At 34.7% G+C, this 20,403-nt stretch overlaps 1 protein-coding gene across 2 annotated transcripts in view; it reads left to right on the top strand.

Moving 5' to 3' along the window:
- LOC117339477 (lysosome membrane protein 2-like) overlaps window positions 1-8,155 on the top strand; it is a 30,956-nt gene extending 22,801 nt beyond the window's left edge. For both annotated transcript variants that reach the window (XM_033901086.1, XM_033901087.1), the window contains 8 exons: window positions 586-635; window positions 1,463-1,532; window positions 2,233-2,411; window positions 3,043-3,161; window positions 4,477-4,550; window positions 5,445-5,496; window positions 6,548-6,712; window positions 7,556-8,155. In XM_033901086.1, coding sequence (XP_033756977.1) covers window positions 586-635; window positions 1,463-1,532; window positions 2,233-2,411; window positions 3,043-3,161; window positions 4,477-4,550; window positions 5,445-5,496; window positions 6,548-6,712; window positions 7,556-7,615 — 769 coding nt within the window. In that variant the 3' untranslated portion in view covers window positions 7,616-8,155. The remainder of the gene's footprint in view (window positions 1-585; window positions 636-1,462; window positions 1,533-2,232; window positions 2,412-3,042; window positions 3,162-4,476; window positions 4,551-5,444; window positions 5,497-6,547; window positions 6,713-7,555) is intronic.
- Window positions 8,156-20,403: the final 12,248 nt, after the last annotated feature.

The following is a 20,403-nucleotide window of genomic DNA, read 5'->3' as shown; positions in this document are numbered from 1 at the left end:
TGTCATTAACGAGTTTTAGTTAGTAAGAAGAAGAGAGCTGATGATTTAATTTACAGTTATTTTTTAAGGTTTCCAAAGTATGAATTAGCCTCCCTCGCCTAGTTAGTTAGTTAAAATGCTTAATGGCCCATCAACACGAGAAAAGTCATAAGGGCCAAAATGACACAAAACAACGAAACATGTAAAAATGTAGATATATATCGGTAGACTCACGATAAGTTTATAATAAAAAAAGTGGCTATGGTTATTCAAATCTTGTGATAAAAACCATTAACTTATAGATAGTTCGTTTTGTATATATATGTACTAACAGACACGAAAAGAGTCTTCAGACCTCGCCTAGAAAATACTTCAAAAATAAGACTAATTTGAAAATAGGCCTGCTTCGAAGATAAGCATGGGTTCTTGACGGAGCTTATGTTTGAAATTTTAGCATATTGCAATGAAAAAATGTCACCGGTTACATAAAATCTCAGTTTACTCTGAGGAACGAGGAATTCTGAAAAAAAGTAATACAAATACTAAAAACTGCCCATACCCATTCTATTGTCAGCCAGGAGTTATATGTAGTTCTCTGTGTTTCAGTATGTTAGACTACTGGAGTACAGAGGAGAGTAACATGATCAACGGAACTGGTACGTATCACACAGGGCGTCTAGATGTTTATATTAGATAACCAAGATGAGGATGAAGGTCGTGACGAAGAAGTAGATGATGATGTTGTATACATTGTTGTAAATCAGTTCACAAAATTGATAACTGTTTGGCTTATTACAAAATCCAGAATGGTTATTTATTACAAATTTCCTGGGGAGTTGCCCCGGTATACAAAACGTGAACTCCAGATTATGTAGCATATATTTTATCCCATAACTGCGCTTGTTTCACAAGTGATATGGCATGTGATAAAAATCGTAAATTGATGGTGTCTTGATTGAAAATATTCTCAGGATTAACAACAAAGCAATGGTTGTTATCATGACATTAAGACTGAAACGTATTAAAACAATGAAAAGCAATACGTTGTCTTTAGGTCACCATCAGGTACCGTACTTATTTGATTCATAATAAGGTAACGTTTTTAAAGTACTGATCCCATACAATTAATTGTTGGTAAGAAGATGTCATTTATTTTTGTATTGTTTATGGCCAATCGATAGTTGAAGAATCATCACTAGGAAAGACGCTCAGATGAAGGTACACCAAACTTGACCAAAAGCTCAATCAAATAAAAATCTTATCAAGAATTTCTTGTAAAGAAATGGTTGATCAGCAATAATGTTTTATGGTAAAGGGAAATTGGCCGTATATGTAGTTGCATGCTTGTTTTACTGTCTAATTCGTTTGTCTTTGCATTTTGCCGTGAAAGTTGTAGGTATGAACTCAATTACCATTTTAATTATATCAGAATAAACCTTAAGAAGACGTTCCCTCTCCACTATGTTTTTTCATTTCATTTCAGACGGTAACCTTTTCCATCCGTTCGTTAAAAAAACAGATCATCCACCATTCTTTTTTTCGCAGCTTTGCAGGTAAGAAAAAATTATGAGGCATATTGTGCAAAGCGAAATCTGTTCGTCAACCAGGTAAATAATGTCGTGTATCGTAAGATTAATAGTATACTTTAATACCGCTCCCTTGCATGCCACATATGTAATTGTGTAAATGGCGTCATTAGTTCAGAAAAAACCAAGAATCTACCATGATGATACAAAAATATTTTTAGCTTAAAATCACGAAAACGAGGACAAAATAATATCCGGGTCAACAAGCCTAATACATAGTATTACCTGTGTTGTAACTTTTGATACATAAACTAAAGTTATATTGTGAAAGGTATTCATCCCTGGTGGGGTGTGCTGCTGGGTGTCTTCGGCAGTATGCTTCAGTGAGGTAAAAGTTCCGGCCTATCACAAGGAGACTTAACACGAACATACCGTAGCCTCCCAAAACACACATACGCACTCGCCACACGCATGCATGTCGCAAGCACGGGAGGCCGTCCTTAAATGAACTTAGCTGTTAATAGGACGTTAAACAAAATAAACAAAACAAAACCAAATACCACTTCCTATATAATCATAGCAGTACACGAAGAAACATCACGCAAAAATCCATATTCAGCGATTATTCGGTACGATTAAAGCTCGGGGGTAAAGATGAATAAAGCGTGCAGATTTTGAATTTAAATTTACAATGTCCTTTATAAAAAAAATTATTCTGATATTTCAGGTCAATGACGATGGATTACGAGAGAGACACAATGGTGCATGGGATAGATACATACCGATTCACACACCCTCGTGATATATTCGACAACCCTGATCAGAACCCTGCCAATGAAGGATTCTGTACTCCAATGAACAACTGCCCACCCAGTGGGCTGTACAATATCAGCGTCTGTAGGAAAGGTTAAACGTCAGCGCAATATCTTACTTATCATTTAACTCTGCCATTTGATAATGTGTTAGCAAATTATCATCTGAGTCTCCTCCGAAGCGCCTGGTCTTTTGTACTCTTTCATGACTTCCATGCATATCTATATATTTTGTTTATATTTTGCCCTTGTTGGGTATTCTTTGTTGTAGTCATACCACAAGGAATATGTAACAGTAACGATTGTGAGATAACAAAAAGTACATTACTTCTGAAATTCAGTGATTACTACACCATTTATATTAGAGTGGGATATTGACATAAACTATTATTTTTTACCACATGATACAGCTGAATCTGGAACATTGGTTTATTCTTTAAATTACCATTTTATGGTTTTATTTTTGAGTTCTGGTGATACCGCTTTAGCTGTAATTTAGGGAAAGTAACTTCCATGAGTTAGTGTAATTTAAATGGCAGGAAACCATCAATAACGCAAATAACGTTTACTTAGTATCCATTGTTTTGTTTTATTCTTCTCGTGAACTTTTAATGGTTGAATTTCTTAATTACTACGTGGTTCATAGTTGACGACGAAGGATATGCGTGTAATATACATGAATAACATGTTGTTAAATCTCATTAAAGCGTGTTGTTGACTTTCAGGGTCGCCATTCTCTGTTTCCATGCCACATTTCCTGTATGCAGATGAAAGTGTGATAAACGGCGTGCAAGGAATCAGACCTGATGCAGCCCTCCATGAATCATACATAGATGTAATGCACGTATGTATGACCTGCCTATTGTTCTAGCATATGTCAAATACGAAAGAAATGTATGGTTGACCAATAATTTGTATCAATACTCGTCTTTAAAAGAGTCCAGATATACTTCTAATCTAATCTAATCATTAGAGATTGTAAAAGTGAGCTAATCGGAAGAAAAAACGTGTAATTCTGAAACGAAAATTAACCTTATAATAAACATCATACACATTAGCAGATTCATTAAAAAGGATCCATCATGAGCCTTCCACAGGTTCCATTTCATAAATGCCTACACATTTCCATAAACATACAGTGGTTTGTTTCAGTAAGTGTAGATATTTTAAAATAGAGGGAAAATGTCCATTACTAGGGTGACCAATATAACATACGTAGCGGATTCTTACAGAAGTTTACAAACAAAATTTTGTTGATAACCCTATGAAACTAAAAACTAATTGACATCAACGCTTATAATTAATTTTTGAAAATAGTTTTCTAATTTTAAAACATGTTTTATGTACAATTTTACTGGTTTTATATCGGATTCTTTTTCTCAAATAAATACGCAACGTCAATTGTCGTATTGTGACGTCACATTTTTCGCGCCATTCTCAGAATTTCGTTCATAGAAGAATGAAAAGAATTTTTCGACCAATCACATTTGAGTATTTACCATAAAAACAAAAAATAATAATTATAGAAGAATGAAAAGAATTTTCGACCAATCACATTTGAGTATTTACCATGAAAACAAAGAAAAATTAATTATTAACGTTTTTGAATAATGCTATATACATAACCTAGGGAAAGTTAATGATTCATGAAGAGGCTAACGAGTCAATGCAAATGCACGAATTTCTTATTTATACTTATAACAATCATTGTCATTATTCAGTTATTTTGTTAGTAAAATACTTGAAGAATGGTGATCAACAGAGGGATAGCCAAATAATATTAACGGTAATAATCCGGATAACACTAGATCCTTGCAAAGGTTTATCTGCAGGATACGAATTTCTTGAAATGTTAATATGGGCAAAAAAGTAATTCTAACTGTGTGAAAAATGAAGAAAATGTCACATTTTCGAGGCAACCCGCCCCTTTATCAAGACACACAGAATACAAATACAATCACATGATATATAAACAGTACTTGGAAATACAATAAGATACAGTAAAAGTAGTATATTTGGTAGTAGTTAGAATACAAAGGGCAAGACAGATATACGACGCAGACTTGTCTCCGTAGCGATACCATCACAACACTCTTTGTTAATGATATTTTTCAATAAGTAAAATACAAAATATATCTACATGACTGTTTTACTTGCAGGATATTGGATGCGTGTTGAAAACAGAGAGAAAATATCAAATAAATATGCTGGTCAGAAACAATCCAGATTTTACGTAAGTACATGTATATTGATCATTTTATTTCTATACAAGTAATATATCACACCTGTTGTAAATATATCAAGACTATACACTGCATCTATCTTGGGTATACAATGTAATATTGTTTTCTTAAATTAAGATATTCATTCAATTAAATCAAACTTATATCATTAGGGGCATTCTTCAGTTAGTTCATATGATTTTTATTAAGTTGATATTTATCCCATAGAGGCAAGACTTTGAAGGAATATTTAAATACAATTTATATTACGATATTTGTTCCGTCAAATTTTAGAGCTGTGATGGGGATGGATATTTATGTTTCAGTTTAATGTAACGATCTGTCATATCCTACCTTCTTCCAATTTCTGTATGGGCTCTATTACTATATCATTGTTGCTCTATCATTTTTCATACACTATTCACATATTTAAATTTTTAAATTTTGGTTTACATATTTTCCGTTATTTAATAATTGATTATATTTTCTTTCCTATTATAATTCAGAAATAGCATGTCTGATCATTTATTACTAAAACACACCATCAAAAGAAATTTCAAAACAAACGAAGGGCCATTTTCCGCCCTTTCCGCGACTATGATCATATATACAAATTCTGTGAGCTTGAAACTTTATTAAAATTTTGTACTGGTAATTTTACATGGTTGACGGGGAAATGTTTACACATCCATGTCCATCATCGTTGCCTGTTTATTTTTTTTATCATTTTTGCAGATAACAAACTAGTTTAATGTGTATATGATATTTTATCTACGTAAATATATTTGACAAATAGTTCATTTTTATTTACGATAAGGAACTGGTATTCTGTTTGATAATAAATGATAGTTGACCTATTTGAAAATTCATCAAATTTTAATCATATGCTATAACTTTCATTACAGAATTGTCAAGGATATAAAGGACGTTTACTTTCCGATATTTTGGTTTAATGAGGTAATGTATTAAAACCGCAATAACGTTGCTAATGACTAACAGATATTTACATTACATAGGGAACATTAATGAAATGATTCGTGAAAAGGCTAACGAGCCGATGCAAATGCACATATTTCTTCTATAGACTTACGGTCATTGTCATTATTGTGTTTTATTAGTAAAATACTTACGGAATGGTGCCGTATTGAATGAAGGCAATGCAAATTATCAGTTTATAAAATTTGAGAATTATTGCTTGTTTTTGCTTTTGCGGGGTTTAACATCATCGCAACTGCCAGGGTCATATGAGGACGGGTGTCAAAGAGCCTATCAATGATAAGTAATAAAGAGCAGTGAGGAGGAAAGAATAGAAAATTTCAGATCCTTAGTGTTATAACGGGGACAGTAGATCTATCTTGCTCTCTTCAATGTCCCCTAAATAGAAGACAAAATAGGAAATCTATGATTACAAAGCGGGCATTATTCTTGCATTCCCATATGTCCCTTGGCCAGAGAACAACAGAGAACCCACACCTTCATGGGTAGGGAACACAGTAAATTGTAGTTACATAGTACAGTAGGCGTATTCTTTCCCCGATCCTGCACGGGTCATGTTACGATGTATTCTTTGAAACATATTTCCGGACCCGTGTTTCCCAACAAATTGATATGTAATCAATTAGAAAACAATTAATCTGTTCAACTTATGTAAGAACAGGTTTGCTTCATTAACACTTAATTTAACTTAAGTTTTTGAAGTCCCTTTAAAAAGCATTGCGATCTGTTAATACGCACGATGTCGTGTAAGGTTTTCATTATGATACATGTATATTGCTTTCAAAAATTAAATAAGGCCTGATGTATTTCTGTAAAATACATTGTTTGTCAACTGACAAAGCGAAACGAAGAATACTTTTTTTGTAATTTTAGAAGTGACAAATTAGTTCCGTATTTTATTAAGGTATTTTATTTCAACATATAGGTGAACATCTAGTTAGCAACAGGCTAAATTTTTGTGTCCAGATATCGTATTGGTCATTTCAGTGTTTTTATTGACATTTGCTTACAGAGTACTGTTGTAACGGACGACTGGGCGAAATTCATCAAATCGTCATATCTTCTACCTGTTGGCATCGCCTCCGACATACCATACATATCTATAGGAGTCGGGACACTAGTCACTTTTATCAGCTCTGTCGCCATTCATAGACAACGACGGAAGTCAACGGTCAAGGTAATGATATACTGTAAACATAGTATTCTGGCGCAAATAATGATTTTAAACAAAGTAATGAATCGGCACCCCAAGGTTATTGTCGTTGTTAAAAATACGAAAAAAGTTATCGAAATATAATTGAGCGAAAATTAGTAAAATGTGTAAAGTTAAGGAAGCATTTTATACAATAATGAATTTTATCAGTAAATTGTGGGGTTTATGATTATATAAACACATTGCGGTATTGTTATCGAGAAATATCACAAATACTGATAGCGATTTACTTCCTTAGGGCTGGCTGTTAAATCTGCATTCAGTAAAGTATGTATAATTGAAGACTTATTGTAAATAAATCAGTTTTGAAAGGACGATATTGCTTGAAGACATGAGTTGATGTGCAAATACATTGAAATTTTGTCGGGTTTTGTGAACAGGATCGTCATCGTTAACTTTCCTGGTTCAAATTAAAATAAGAACGTCTTTGTTATGATAGATCAACAAGAACAGAATCAATCACATTTCCCGTTCAGCAGCGAAAGGAGATATATGGTTTAATTAAGACTGAAATAAGGCAATTGTTTGCCATTATTCAAAAAGGGTTTTTGCATTGTATATGCTAGCGTTATGGAGATCCATCAGTGCTAACCTCCATCATCCTAATTATTGGTATATTAGGCAGTATTAAGCATCGAGTATAATTGAAATAATTCCGTGTTAAATAAGGCGACTACACACCTTCAGCATAACATTGTTATCAAATAAACGTTATGAGTTTTGTATTTAGCTTTTCAAAATTTACTGAATGCATCCAATACCTTTTTTTTTAGTATTTAACAAATCCTGTTTTTTTTTTCGTTATAGATTCACGAGGACCAAACAGTTGACCCGTCTGAAAACACATCGCTATTAGTAAATGAGTGACTTTATGCTACGTGAAGGATATAAGACGCATTGAATTTTCCTCACAATCGCCAGTGTGTATGCCACTGTGACGCATCATCCTTGACTTAATTCGCGTGTTCAACCATTGTGACGCATCGTCATTGATTTCGTATGTTCAACCGTAGTGACGCGTTACGTTATGTGTTCGGACAGTATTGACATTGCTTTACTTAATGTGTTTTTGCAGTATCAACATCGCATTACTCGATGTGTTCTGAAAAAGTGCCATATTAACGTAGCCTTATTCTGTGTGCCCCGCTAAATTGACTATCAACATAGCCTAACTGCAAGTACTCAACCACAGTGACGCATCATTAAAGCCTTATTTCGTTAGTTTTGCCATAATGAAATATCACCATCACAATTGTGTGGTCTGACAGTGACGTATTGCTATCGTATTATTTCATGTGATCCGACAAAGTCGTACAGTATTGTTATCAATGACTTTTATTCGTTAATCATTTATAGCAGTTATATTGTATTTATTATTAAAAAATACAAATTGCTTTTTAATTATGACGCGTTTCTTGCTTCTTTCATTTAAAGTGTAGACATAGCAAGACTACAAAAATACACACATTAAAACGAGGGCGTTATCTTAAAAGAGACCATCGGCCTTAACGGTCACCTACATTTTTGAAATATTTAAGTTAATTGAATTGAACCTTTTGGCCCCGCCCATTAGCCAAGGGGGTCAGTCAGGGCCAACATGTGCATACCATCCAGCTGTCATCCCATGCTGATAATGTTTACAAATTAAGAATGTATTCCGATAGAAATCAAACAAATAATAGTCAAAATTGTGATTTCCCTATATAAACTAAAGTAAACTTTACCCCCTCCCCAAGGGGAAACCTGAAACCCCAGGGTCATGAAATTCACAATTTTGGTAAAGCACCTAAAGACTTCGTCTCTTGATCAGGTGACCTAATATACAAGTGTATAATTATATTTTAACTATAAACTTGTTCGTTTTAACACCAGAAGTTATCGGGAAGCCTTTGACCGCCTTCGCTGTCTCAAGATACGTATGTATCAAAAGTGGTAATTTCTACATGTACCTTCCTGCCTATAGTGAATTAGCACGTGGGCTCTTCGATGCTATAGACAGATTCCTAGCTGTAGTGTCACAAGTGCGAAATTAATATTGATACTAGCTGTTGACAATGACTGAAGATGTTTTGTATTTAATCAGACGTGCGGTGAATATTTTCACCAGTTGTATACATATCATTTATATACATGTATTTTGACAGCACGACACTCATATGTTGGCCGACGTAGACTTATAGGGACATTGACTTAGATTACAGCCCCGAACATTAAAATGAATTACCTGATATCGCTAAATCACGAAAACGACACGATATGTTCGCATAATTTATTCACATACTTACTAAGATACAACCATATAAGGTAATAAACAATCATTGCAAACATCTTTTGGGGTACACTTTAAATTGTATGTAAAGATCGAGTTTAGCTGCTGATGTTGAATAGACTTATGTCCTTGATTTTCAAGCTCTGAAGGGAATATCCGAAAAAGTCAAGATTTTTATATTAAAATGTAACACATCTCTAGGTGAAAAGTTTCCCCATGGGTATACCAAAAATATTTTGAAAGATATGGTCATCATTTTTACATGCACTATAGCTCACCAATTTATGTTGGTAACACCGTTCGCATTTCTTGGAAAAGAAAGAAATGGGCCAAGAGAGGGACACATTTTGTCCATGGGTATACCAGTAGTCTTTTGGAGGATATGATCACCATGTTTACATGCGCTCAAGTATAACTCAAAACAATGTGTTGATAACTCCGTTCACATTTCTTGGAAAGGAATGATTTCAACCAAAGAGAATGAATGCTGTCTTTTAGCTTGGAATAGGAAATGATAGTGTAATGAGTAGGGAATTTAATATTTTGATAGACGATACATTTTTAGGGGCGAAGTATTTAACATAGATCAAGAGCTATTTGAAATTTTTGGAATCCCTTTTCTATTAATTTAATTTCTAGTGTTAACAAAATCCAACATTACTTTATAGTACTAGGACTGGTGGAAAGGAGATTGAATAAAGGCTCAGTTGAGCAACTTTTAGAGTTTGCAATAAATCATTGTTGATAAGGATTCTTATGGCGTTCTAGGAATCAATATAAATAGATTCTTTCACATCACCCGGTAGTTTGAAATGTTGCAATACTGAATAATTAAATCGGTGTTCTTCTTAAACAACTGGAAACATTTGTAGGAAGAAGTTTCCCTGTTTATGACACGGTTCCATCTTCTTTAAAAACAGGAAATGATTGAGTGGTAACAGATTAAGTAATAAGTCGCCTTAAAGCAGGCACAACCACAAACCTGTCCTGTAGATAATTAAATGTGGATTTGATATTAGTATCAAGAAATGCACATGTATGACATTAATCCACTTATAAGCTAATGTAATTTTTTGTCATTCTACCCATGAGTATCTTAAAATGCATATTGCATTTAATAGAAGGAGCCTTTTAAACCCTTCATGAAATAATCTCGCAATATAGTTCGGGTAATGCAAAGAAATTCAGACATTTTTGTTATGTTTTTACTATAAAATGTGATTCTGGATTTTCATTGTGGTCCGACACCTCAAGTAGTTTCGACAAAGTTTGTAACTCTCCTGTCTGCAGAGAATAGAATTCACATTTCCAGCAAACACACGACCGGCATTTGAGCTTAATTTCCAAGATGAAAAATCTGTCATTTATTTCCTATGATTTGATTATTGATCATAACCCTGTGATATTACAAACAAATATGAACATACTCATGATTATCAAACATGAGATAAGGTAGGTAACTCTTACAACTATTTTACTTTTCGTTGTATTGTATAAAACTTCATAACTCTATCATGTCAAGAAATACTTCCGTTGCCAAATATTAAAATATAATTTAACAAAATATAATTATGACATACCTGTGTATGGCACAGAAACGTTATATTTCACATCATTATCAGATATACCATTCCTGACAAACTGCAAATTCTGTATTTTAACAGAAATTAATCTGTTTTCTGCAATATATCGAAATTCCATTGCTTAAATGAGAACAATTTAAGCTTACAATATGAAGATAGTTATATTGATCAAATTACATTAGGTTAAAAATATTCAGTTTCAGTGTCACTCTTTTTAAATACTGATAAATTAAAATGCATACATTATTAATTATTAAACAAGGTTAATCATATAAACTAAATTAGACATATCAATAAGAGTTTGAGGCATCGCAAATACCACACATGAAATCAAGAGAGAACAATTTCTGTCATGAAAAGTTCGTCCTCTACGGGTCAACAAAGGTTACTAGTTAAACAACGACCAAGAACACATAAAAACGCGCCAAAATTACAAGACAGAACGAACGAACGAACGAACGAACAAAAACTACAACTTTACATACGCGGACAAGATTATTACACGAGCTAATAAAATCACGGGGCAGTCTGAAGCCATATATCAGCAAGAACATGTGCAAACATATACCTGATAACCCTTTAAAGATTGCAAGTGAATCTTTACATAACACTATCCAGACTCATTCCAAAACAAGAGTCCTAAAGTGCCCGCATCGCTCACCTTATCAAAATGATCTTACAGGCATCCTCTGAAGATATCCTACACTTTGTGATCGGACTCTAAATTGATTTCAGTCAAATTTAAACTACTTTAACCCCGCCATACCCGTAATTAAGAAGTATATCATAGACTTACCAATATTAATCATTATTTACTCGAATATGTGTTTCTTTAATCAACAATTTGTTTTGTATTTTTATGTGACTTATCCGATATTGTTTTCTACATGATCAATTGGAATATGGACATATGAACACTTTCAGGAGTAATTTCGCCTTACAGAGGACCTAAAATGATTATATAAACACATTTACCAAGAAATGTTAAGATGTTTGAAAACCATACAAGATATTTTACGTCACAGAATTACGAGTATATAAAATGTCAGTCGTATTGACCCATTTTGGTGTTTTATTAGAGAGATCCCTTTGAAAATCATACAAGATATATTACGTCACAGAATTACGAGTATATAAAATGTCAGTCGTATTGACCCATTTTGGTGTTTTATTAGAGAGATCCCTTCTTCTCTGAACAGGTTTAAGTATCTGTGGTCGTACTTGAGCTGTGAGTGAATGTTTAAAACAACACTTACCTCCCCTTTGTCACCATTTGTACACCAAATTTGCTTATACGTTTATGAATACCAATTACAATCGGTGACGATAACATGACAGATCAATATGATTGCACTAATATATACTGTTTAATTTCTGTGAAAAATGTAAGCAGAGAATTTAAACAATTGCAATTTACATTCAATTTGATTTTAATAACGTTAAACAACACGAACACAAATACTTTGACATATATATTTCAGGCATTTAGTTCTAAGCATGCAAACCGTAGTGATAATTTATTATACATTTTATGTACATGTAGTTAGAAAACAAATACAATTATATAAAGATATGAAAAGCTTCGAACGTCCAACAAGCAAGTCGATTAACATTGTTTTTGTTTTCTTTAAATTGATTTTTTTTTTTTTTTATATCTTTGTTTAATTAGCTGGAAGCAAGAGCTTCTGCGAATGAACTCGGTTTTTATTAAAGATGGGTTTCCTTGTCTGCGTTAGTTACGAGCTTTGCTTTAATAATTTTTTCATTAAGATACTAGCGGCATTTGAAATCTCTTGGTAAAATTTTCAATCGAAATCAGTAAAAGGTGGCGCTGTAACCGCACCAGAAATAAAAATAAAAAATAATAGGCCATTCCATGTGTATTTTGACATCTTTTATCAAAATGAAATGTTTTACAAAGAATTCCTTCGTGGGCCATCCTGCAACAGGTCTTTTGTAAAGTAACTCGTAGAATAAGTAAAATAAAAATGAAAAAAAAAACGTCATCGATGATTTAAAAGGTACACACCTTGCATACGTTACTCAACTTTTTACGGTCGAGAAACACTATACATATTTGGAAGTTAACAGGCAATTATGTGTCAAACTGATTCCTAATAAAGTAGTTTCCCGATCCACCGTATTGAATAAATAAATCATTGACACGTGCAACGTAACCACATAATTGTGGATTAATTCACGATGTTTTCTACTAACACAGATTTTTTATTAATCTTCCTCCAAATGGCATCATACACATGACAAAATCTTGTAGAATAGCACTTCTTTATGAGACTTTCACTCACCACACGCATGCATATCGCACGCACGCATATCGCACGCACGGGAGGCCGTCTTTAAATGACCTTAACTGTTAATAGGACGCTAAACGAATAAAACCAAACCAAATCTAATGAATGGTCCAAAATATTTGGAACTATAATAATACGATTTAAAATTATGTTTTCTTTTGTACTATGTAGGTTTGTAACATTGGGCTCGTGCAAGCATGCGTATGGGTTCGCGAACTTTTAATTTCCACCATTTTTCGATATGCTGTTATACCCCTGGGTTCAGCAATGTGGAAGACGAGAAATACAAATCTCGTACATTTTGATTTAAACGACACTTGGATATTGATGTAAATTGTTACCGGAGTTTTTATGGTGACGGTAAAAACTTTGTTCTGTACTTTCCTCAAACGAGAAGTAAATTAAGAATAAATTCCAGATAACCGGCACTGGCTGATTGCCCGCGGGTGATACATCGACAGCGACGATGACCTACCAATTGCTCAGATTGCTGGACTAAACCAGGGAATCTGGATTTTATTTAAAAGTGATTCTGAGCCATCGGACTGTGACGGATGGCGACTTCGCGATTTACCGATGATATTTTGAATGATGGAAAATAGACATAATAATATGATGGAAATATCATGTTTATTTTTTGAATAGATCTATATTTAATCTTATCAACGATTTATTGTGTTAAATAGCGTAAATCTAGCCTACATATGCATGAATATCAACGCATCAATGACTTCATCTGTTGTTTAAATACAAATGGAAAAATTTAATAACGTATAACCCGCATTTTTTTTAATTTGGAAAAAAACATCCATAGATAGCCCGCACTAGGCATCTTCTAATGTTACAAGTTAAATACGAAGGAGATTACAGTACACAGATTTACCTATGATAAACGAATATCAATATGATGACCGATCTCTCATTTGAAATGCATTGCGCTGCCCTGCAGGTAAGGCGTTATAATTATAATTGCATGATCGTAAGAGGCGACTAAACTTGGGATCATATCTTTTCTCTTCTTTCTTAACAACTTTCTTCTTCCTAATGTCTCCCTTGACAATGCCTCACTTTTGGCCTTTGGTTGAGCGTTCGCCCCTGTGAGGAAGGCTTTGGGTTCTGTTCCCTGGCCGAGACATATACTGGAGTCTTTAAAAATGGTAGTTGCTACGCCTGCTTAGCGCTCAGCATATTTGGAGTGGAACGAATGGTTCGCCCGTTGTCAGTATAATGTGACTGGGTGGGATGTGTTGCTGGGTGTCTTCGGCAGTATGCTTCAGTGAGGTAGCACTATAAATCGGCAAAAGTTCCGGCCTATCACAAGGAGACTTAACACGATAACACGAACATATACCTCCCAAATCACACATACACACTCACCACACGCATGCATGTCGCACTCACGAGAGGCCGTCCTTAAATGACCTTAGCTGTTAATAGGACGTTAAACAAAATAAACCAAACCAAACCAAACCAAACCAAGCATTGTGCGTTTGGGTATATTTGTCACATGATTGTCTGTTAACTTCCAACTATATTGCTTTTCAGACTTGAAATGCCAAGATGGCGTTTTAATGCTGGACATAAATCTTTTAATTTCATTACTGATATTACATCGAATTACTTCACAGATAAAACATTAAGGCAACGCTCATAACTTAAACAATCTACGAAAATACAAATGTATATACATTTATTTTTATACGGAACAAAACTTGAGCGCAAAAAAGTAGAAACCGAGGAATCCATCTTGCACTCAAGATCCAATCTTTCGGTATCCGTTTACACTTCCCCAGCATCAGGGATTTTGCTCTCTCGAGGAAAAATATCGATTGGCTGTAACTACTGATTACGCGAACGAATGCAATGTTTTTTGACAAATTATTTTTCTAAGTGATATTTTCAAACTCTACCTGAATAAAACCTCGCATTTCCCCCGGCAGCGGCTCCTAATAAGCGCATTACAGATTTTATGTCAGTAAACTAATGATCAGTTACATAAGGGTTGGACTCGAGCACACCATTCCCATTTAAATTAATGGGTTAATAAATGGTTTAACCCATGTACTTGATTTGTTTAACAGTACTGACAAAACATATTGAGAATAGAAGCTAATCCAGCGGTACGTAGGTATGTTTTTCATACTATCATCTCCACCATCATCACAAACTAGGTCATCATCATCATCATCATCATCAGCAGCAGCAGCAGCAATAACAATCATATCATCATAACCGTTTTCAACAAACATTTTCATCATCATCATCATCATCATCATCATCATCATCCCTCAACAATCATCATCTTCATCCTGCATAATCATACATACACATAATCGTGAATATATTGACAGACATACAAAACATACACACATCCTCATACACAGAATATACAAACACACACATACATATTCAGTTTCCTGGTAGCCTGATCAATCATGTCAAGGGCTAAGTGTCTGTGTTGGTCATATCAACTATTTCCACATTAACAGTCATTGGCATGATTAACCACGCTCCACACTGATTTAGCTAATTACATCTATCATATCCTCTCACAAAAAAACATTAAAAAAAAACATACATCACATTCAAAACAATCTCATTCACGTACACATATAAGAGAGAGAGAGAGAGAGAGAGAGAGAGAGAGAGAGAGAGAGAGAGAGAGCTGTGTAAGTCAATACAATGTTAGGAATGGAGTGAGCAGAAACTATTATAGCAGTAATTAAATGGAATAATTAGATATAGTGTATATGAAATAATGAACTGGCTGCAACGTCTAAAAGTGGTTTCCATTTTCTCCATTCATTTTTCAATATTGCTTTTGTCTGATCTCCTTTACTATTGGTGTCTTCGGCAGTATGCTGTAGTGAGGTAGCACTTTAAATCGGCAAAAGTTCCGGCCTATCACAAGGAGACTTTACACGAACATACCGCAGCCTCCCAAAACACATATACGCACTCGCCACACACATGCATGTCGCACGCACGGGAGGCCGTCCTTAAATGACCTTAGATGTTAATAGGACGTTAAACTAAATAAACCAAACCAAACCTTTACTATTAGCTATATATTTCTGTAGTATGTAATATTCTTTGCTTTCATACAATTTTTGAGAAATTCTAAGGAACACGTAGCTTTTATCAACCTAAAGTTGATACTTATAGTATTTTTTACCCCGTTTAGGGGTGAGACAGGGTGATCCAAACCGGAGAGGAGTTCTTTATTTGCCAACACGAAACTTGCTTGAGATTTCCCGTCTTGTATTTTCGCCATGACGTTATTGTATTGTTGCCGTGACGTCATATTATTACCGAAAAAGTGCAAAGAAGACGTGAAGTCTGTCTCAACCCTCTGGTTAGATTAGAAAATCTCACACAGTTAAATTTGTAGATATTCCGGTCCAGCGTAGGAGAAAAATAAAACTCGCTGAAGGTGAATCCAAAATGCGTTTTTAGGTGCGGGACTTAAAGAGAAAGACCAGTGGAAAGTATGGATCAAATATAAGTTTATTATTCATTACAAAAGCGCCAACACGCCACAAATCATGCCATCCATCGGGAATTCCAAATCTTCGGGATTATGCAGCAAACACGTGGTATTAAAGTTAAAGTTTTATCTATAGCGATTTATACGTAAAATGTATGTCAGTAAATGTGTAGGGAAGCAAGCGAAAAGCATGTCCTTGCAGTTATTTGCCAATTAGACAAGTGAAGCATGTGCTTGGGGATATACATAAAACAAACGATATATTTGCAAAATACGAGACGACTGGACTGGGTCGATAAGAATGGCCTACATATATACAAATAATAACATGGTAGACATATGAAACCGAGGTCTAGTTTCAGGCAACTCAAGGTCATTAACTAAATGCTACAAAGGCATGCTTCGCGCACTAGGTGTTCACTCTTTTGATTTCAGTGCCTTCCAGTTTATGTCATTTCTTTTCAAAATATTTTTTCATGTCGTCTAGGGAACCTTGAATCCGAAAGTCCAGACTCAGGACCTTTTGATAATGAGAATAAATATGCTGTGCGCTATTTTATATTGATTTCATTCAGGAATACTTTATGTACCAGCGATGCATTGTGTATAGCTCTTGGCTAAGTGTAAGATTAGATTTGAATGTTACAACTTGACCCCTGTGAACTTAGCCTTGAATACTGACGCCGCACTACATGTTGTGTTGACCTTCGGACAGACTTAATAAGAGTTCGCTTTATTGGACTATACAGGTCAAGGTCGGAGTCGGTGTTTGAGGTCAGATGTGATATGTCATTCTTGATTTTTTCTAATAGCTTTTGTTGTCATGATTTGACCATAGAGACTTAAATACTTATCATTAATTAATACATGTATTGTTTTTTAAACTGAAGCCTTTAAACAGGAAGCTTTTTTTCATTGAAAAAAATAACGGTTACCTTCCACTTTATCCTGATAACCATCTCCCCTTTATACACTATAAGCTCTTCACAATCATGACTGTCATTTTAAGCAAGAGCAGTATACTGCTGGTATATTTATATAAATACGTCAGTCATTTCTTGTCTCTTAGCGGATCATAACAAGTTCAGACGGCTCACCAACCGCGTCATAATCATAATTCTACATTTCCAAACTCTTGTCCGTTGCGGAGAGCCATTGAGAATCGTGCTCTGCCCTTTTTATCTACGTTCAGCTAGACTCGAACATCACTTGAAACTCCCAATTACGGAAACATATGCCCTCACCATATAACAATATTGCGTGAGTAGGCGAAGTTTTAAGGCCATTATGGGGTTTCCAATTCCAACCAAAGTCTGGTAGCATCTTCAGGAACTTATTTATACAACACTACTTGGTAGTACGGTACGTAGCATAGATGATATACAACAAATGAATGCATGTTAGAAGTCAATGATGAAATGATTACATACAACGAGCTGAAGATCATACCATGCAACAAAGGACGCATTATCCTATTATGAAATAGCTAAACTATATTTATGTCATAACAATTATGAAACAATTCATAACAACTGATATTAATCACACTTGTTGGCAGGGATAGAAGCACGTGAGGTCGTATTATTGAAGGAAACCGCTTTAGGATTATTCATGTTCTACTTCGTACCTCATACGCATATCAATTATCTCATTTCTAAATATTTTAATAGAAATAAGAACATAAGATAAAATTCTGTTAGCAGCTATTATCAGCATTACGGGATTTTACATTGTATATTCTAACACGATTCGTTTGCAACGCGTGTTTTGATTGGTTGCGGACCGACTTCTAATCTGCGATAGAACCATGACATATCGTGTTAAGCCACGCCCCGTTTCTAATCAAAACAATATGGCGTCAAGTTCGATTCGTAGCGAAATTCAACACTCTGCACCATTTATGATTGATGACCCGTGATATTGGAATCGAAAGTGAAGAAATCGAATAGAATGAATTAACTTAATAAATTTAACAAAAATCGTTAACATCATTCTTACCGTCATTTATTGATTGAAACGTTCATTTCGTCCGTGTGTAAGCATCTAAGGTCAAGTAAAATCCGAAATGAAATGGAACAACTGCACACAACTTCACATAACGGTTGAGCCTGTAGAAGCACATCAACCCTGACTTTGTTAAAATGCACATGTCGTTAAGCATACTGCGTAAATCCAAATATGTCGTTAAATCTTCGGAAACAGGACTTTCACAACAATCCAAATACCCCGCTTCGTTAACATACAGACCGAGCTCTCGCCAGTATGGGCGTGGCCAATTGACCGACTTTGATAGCTTCTCTCTGATTGGTCAATCCGCCACAGTATGACACGTCACTAACGGAGGTCACAGAGTACTTAACAGCGTACTTGTAGCACTGTAAAACAATGTTTCTAAATATATGCGATAGTAAACGTGTTAGAATGGGGATAGTACGTTGTTTTTCGTGGCTATACTGGCGATTAGAACATGAAATCGGTCTCGAGTTCAAACCAAATTTCATGTTCTAATCGCCAGTATAGCCACTCAAAACAACTTACTATCCCCTAATTGAGGATATCGTGAAAATATCTATATTCTGTCACACTCGTGAAATATACGTTATATTAAACGGAAAACCATTCAATTTTCTTTTTATTGCATTTTATATACTTAAAAACAAAATTGAAACATCGCAAAATTGATAGTGTCAATAAGTGCGGGAATCAGTAACATAATTCATGACGTCATCGCTTTGTGACGTTACTCCACGTCAACTTGACGGCGCCACTTTGAAAGGACTGATGAACGCAATTTAAGCGTTTTCTGCTGTTATCGGAGAATCTGTGCATTTTGTCAAAAACTAGTCTGAATATTTCAGAAATATAGCAAACTAACTAATATATCTATCTACATGTATATATCATCGCTTCGGTTGGAAAAATCGAAAAGTTTCGATGAGGTGAATACAAAGGTTCGCTCCGATTGGTTAAAAAACGAAAAACTTATATTTTCACTGCAAAATCTGATAGTTTCACTGCCCATCGCTGCAAGGAAAATATAAGTTTTATTAGTTTCATATTTTTTTTATATTTCACTGGCAAAAATGCAATAAATATATATGTAGTATCGGACGTAGAATTATATGTATAAGATAACACGGCACATCCTAACTCTGAAAAAGTCCAGAGAACAGAAACCCATAACAAGTATAAAACAATCACGTAGCCATGCCCTTATCCAGAATGCGCCTTTTTTTAATGTCCTGAATCTGGGAAGTCCTTTGGTGCATTTCCGAGTAAATCCAGGGACGTTGAAAAACGGAGGTTCACAATAATAATCCAATTCTACAATAGAAATAAAAGAATTAACTTCATGTACAGGGCATTACTATAGAGCAAGGAGAAAAATGTATATATACTATTGTCTGACATACTTAGGAAGCTAAAACAAAACAATAAAGTACGTCCGAATAGATCGGTAACAATCTCGTCGATGCTGAACACTGGTAAAAAACGCTACAGTTAAGACCTAAAAAAAACGCGAATAGCACGTGCAGAACACATATACAAATACATAACCTTCCCGCTCGATTAAAATATAACGAAATGAAATTCATTTAAAATCGTATCAACAGCGAAAGACATTAAGGTTCGCCTTCCATGTGTCCGAGATGTACGTGTGATTATTTTGGAGGCTGCGTTATGTTTGTGTTTGTCTCCTTGTCATATTGTGGAACTGATGCTGACATTATAGTGCTACCTCACTGAAGCATACTGCCGAAGACATCCAGCAGGTTACCCCACCCGGTCACATTATACTGACAACGGGCGAGGCAGTAAGGCTAAGTGCTTAGCAGGGGTAGGAGCTGCCATTTCAATTAGACACTGGTATGACTCGACCAGGGAACAGAACCCAAAGCCTTCCACACATGGAATGTGACAACAAAAATATTAATCATCACCTACATGTATGTAATTAAAAAACTGTCTCTATTAATCAACTAAAATAAGCAATACAGTATAAT

Source organism: Pecten maximus, chromosome 12, assembly GCF_902652985.1.
Source record: "Pecten maximus chromosome 12, xPecMax1.1, whole genome shotgun sequence".
NCBI classification, from domain to species: domain Eukaryota; kingdom Metazoa; phylum Mollusca; class Bivalvia; order Pectinida; family Pectinidae; genus Pecten; species Pecten maximus.
The sequence above is the reverse complement of the archived record's forward strand: the minus strand, read 5'-3'. Positions and strand labels throughout refer to the sequence as shown.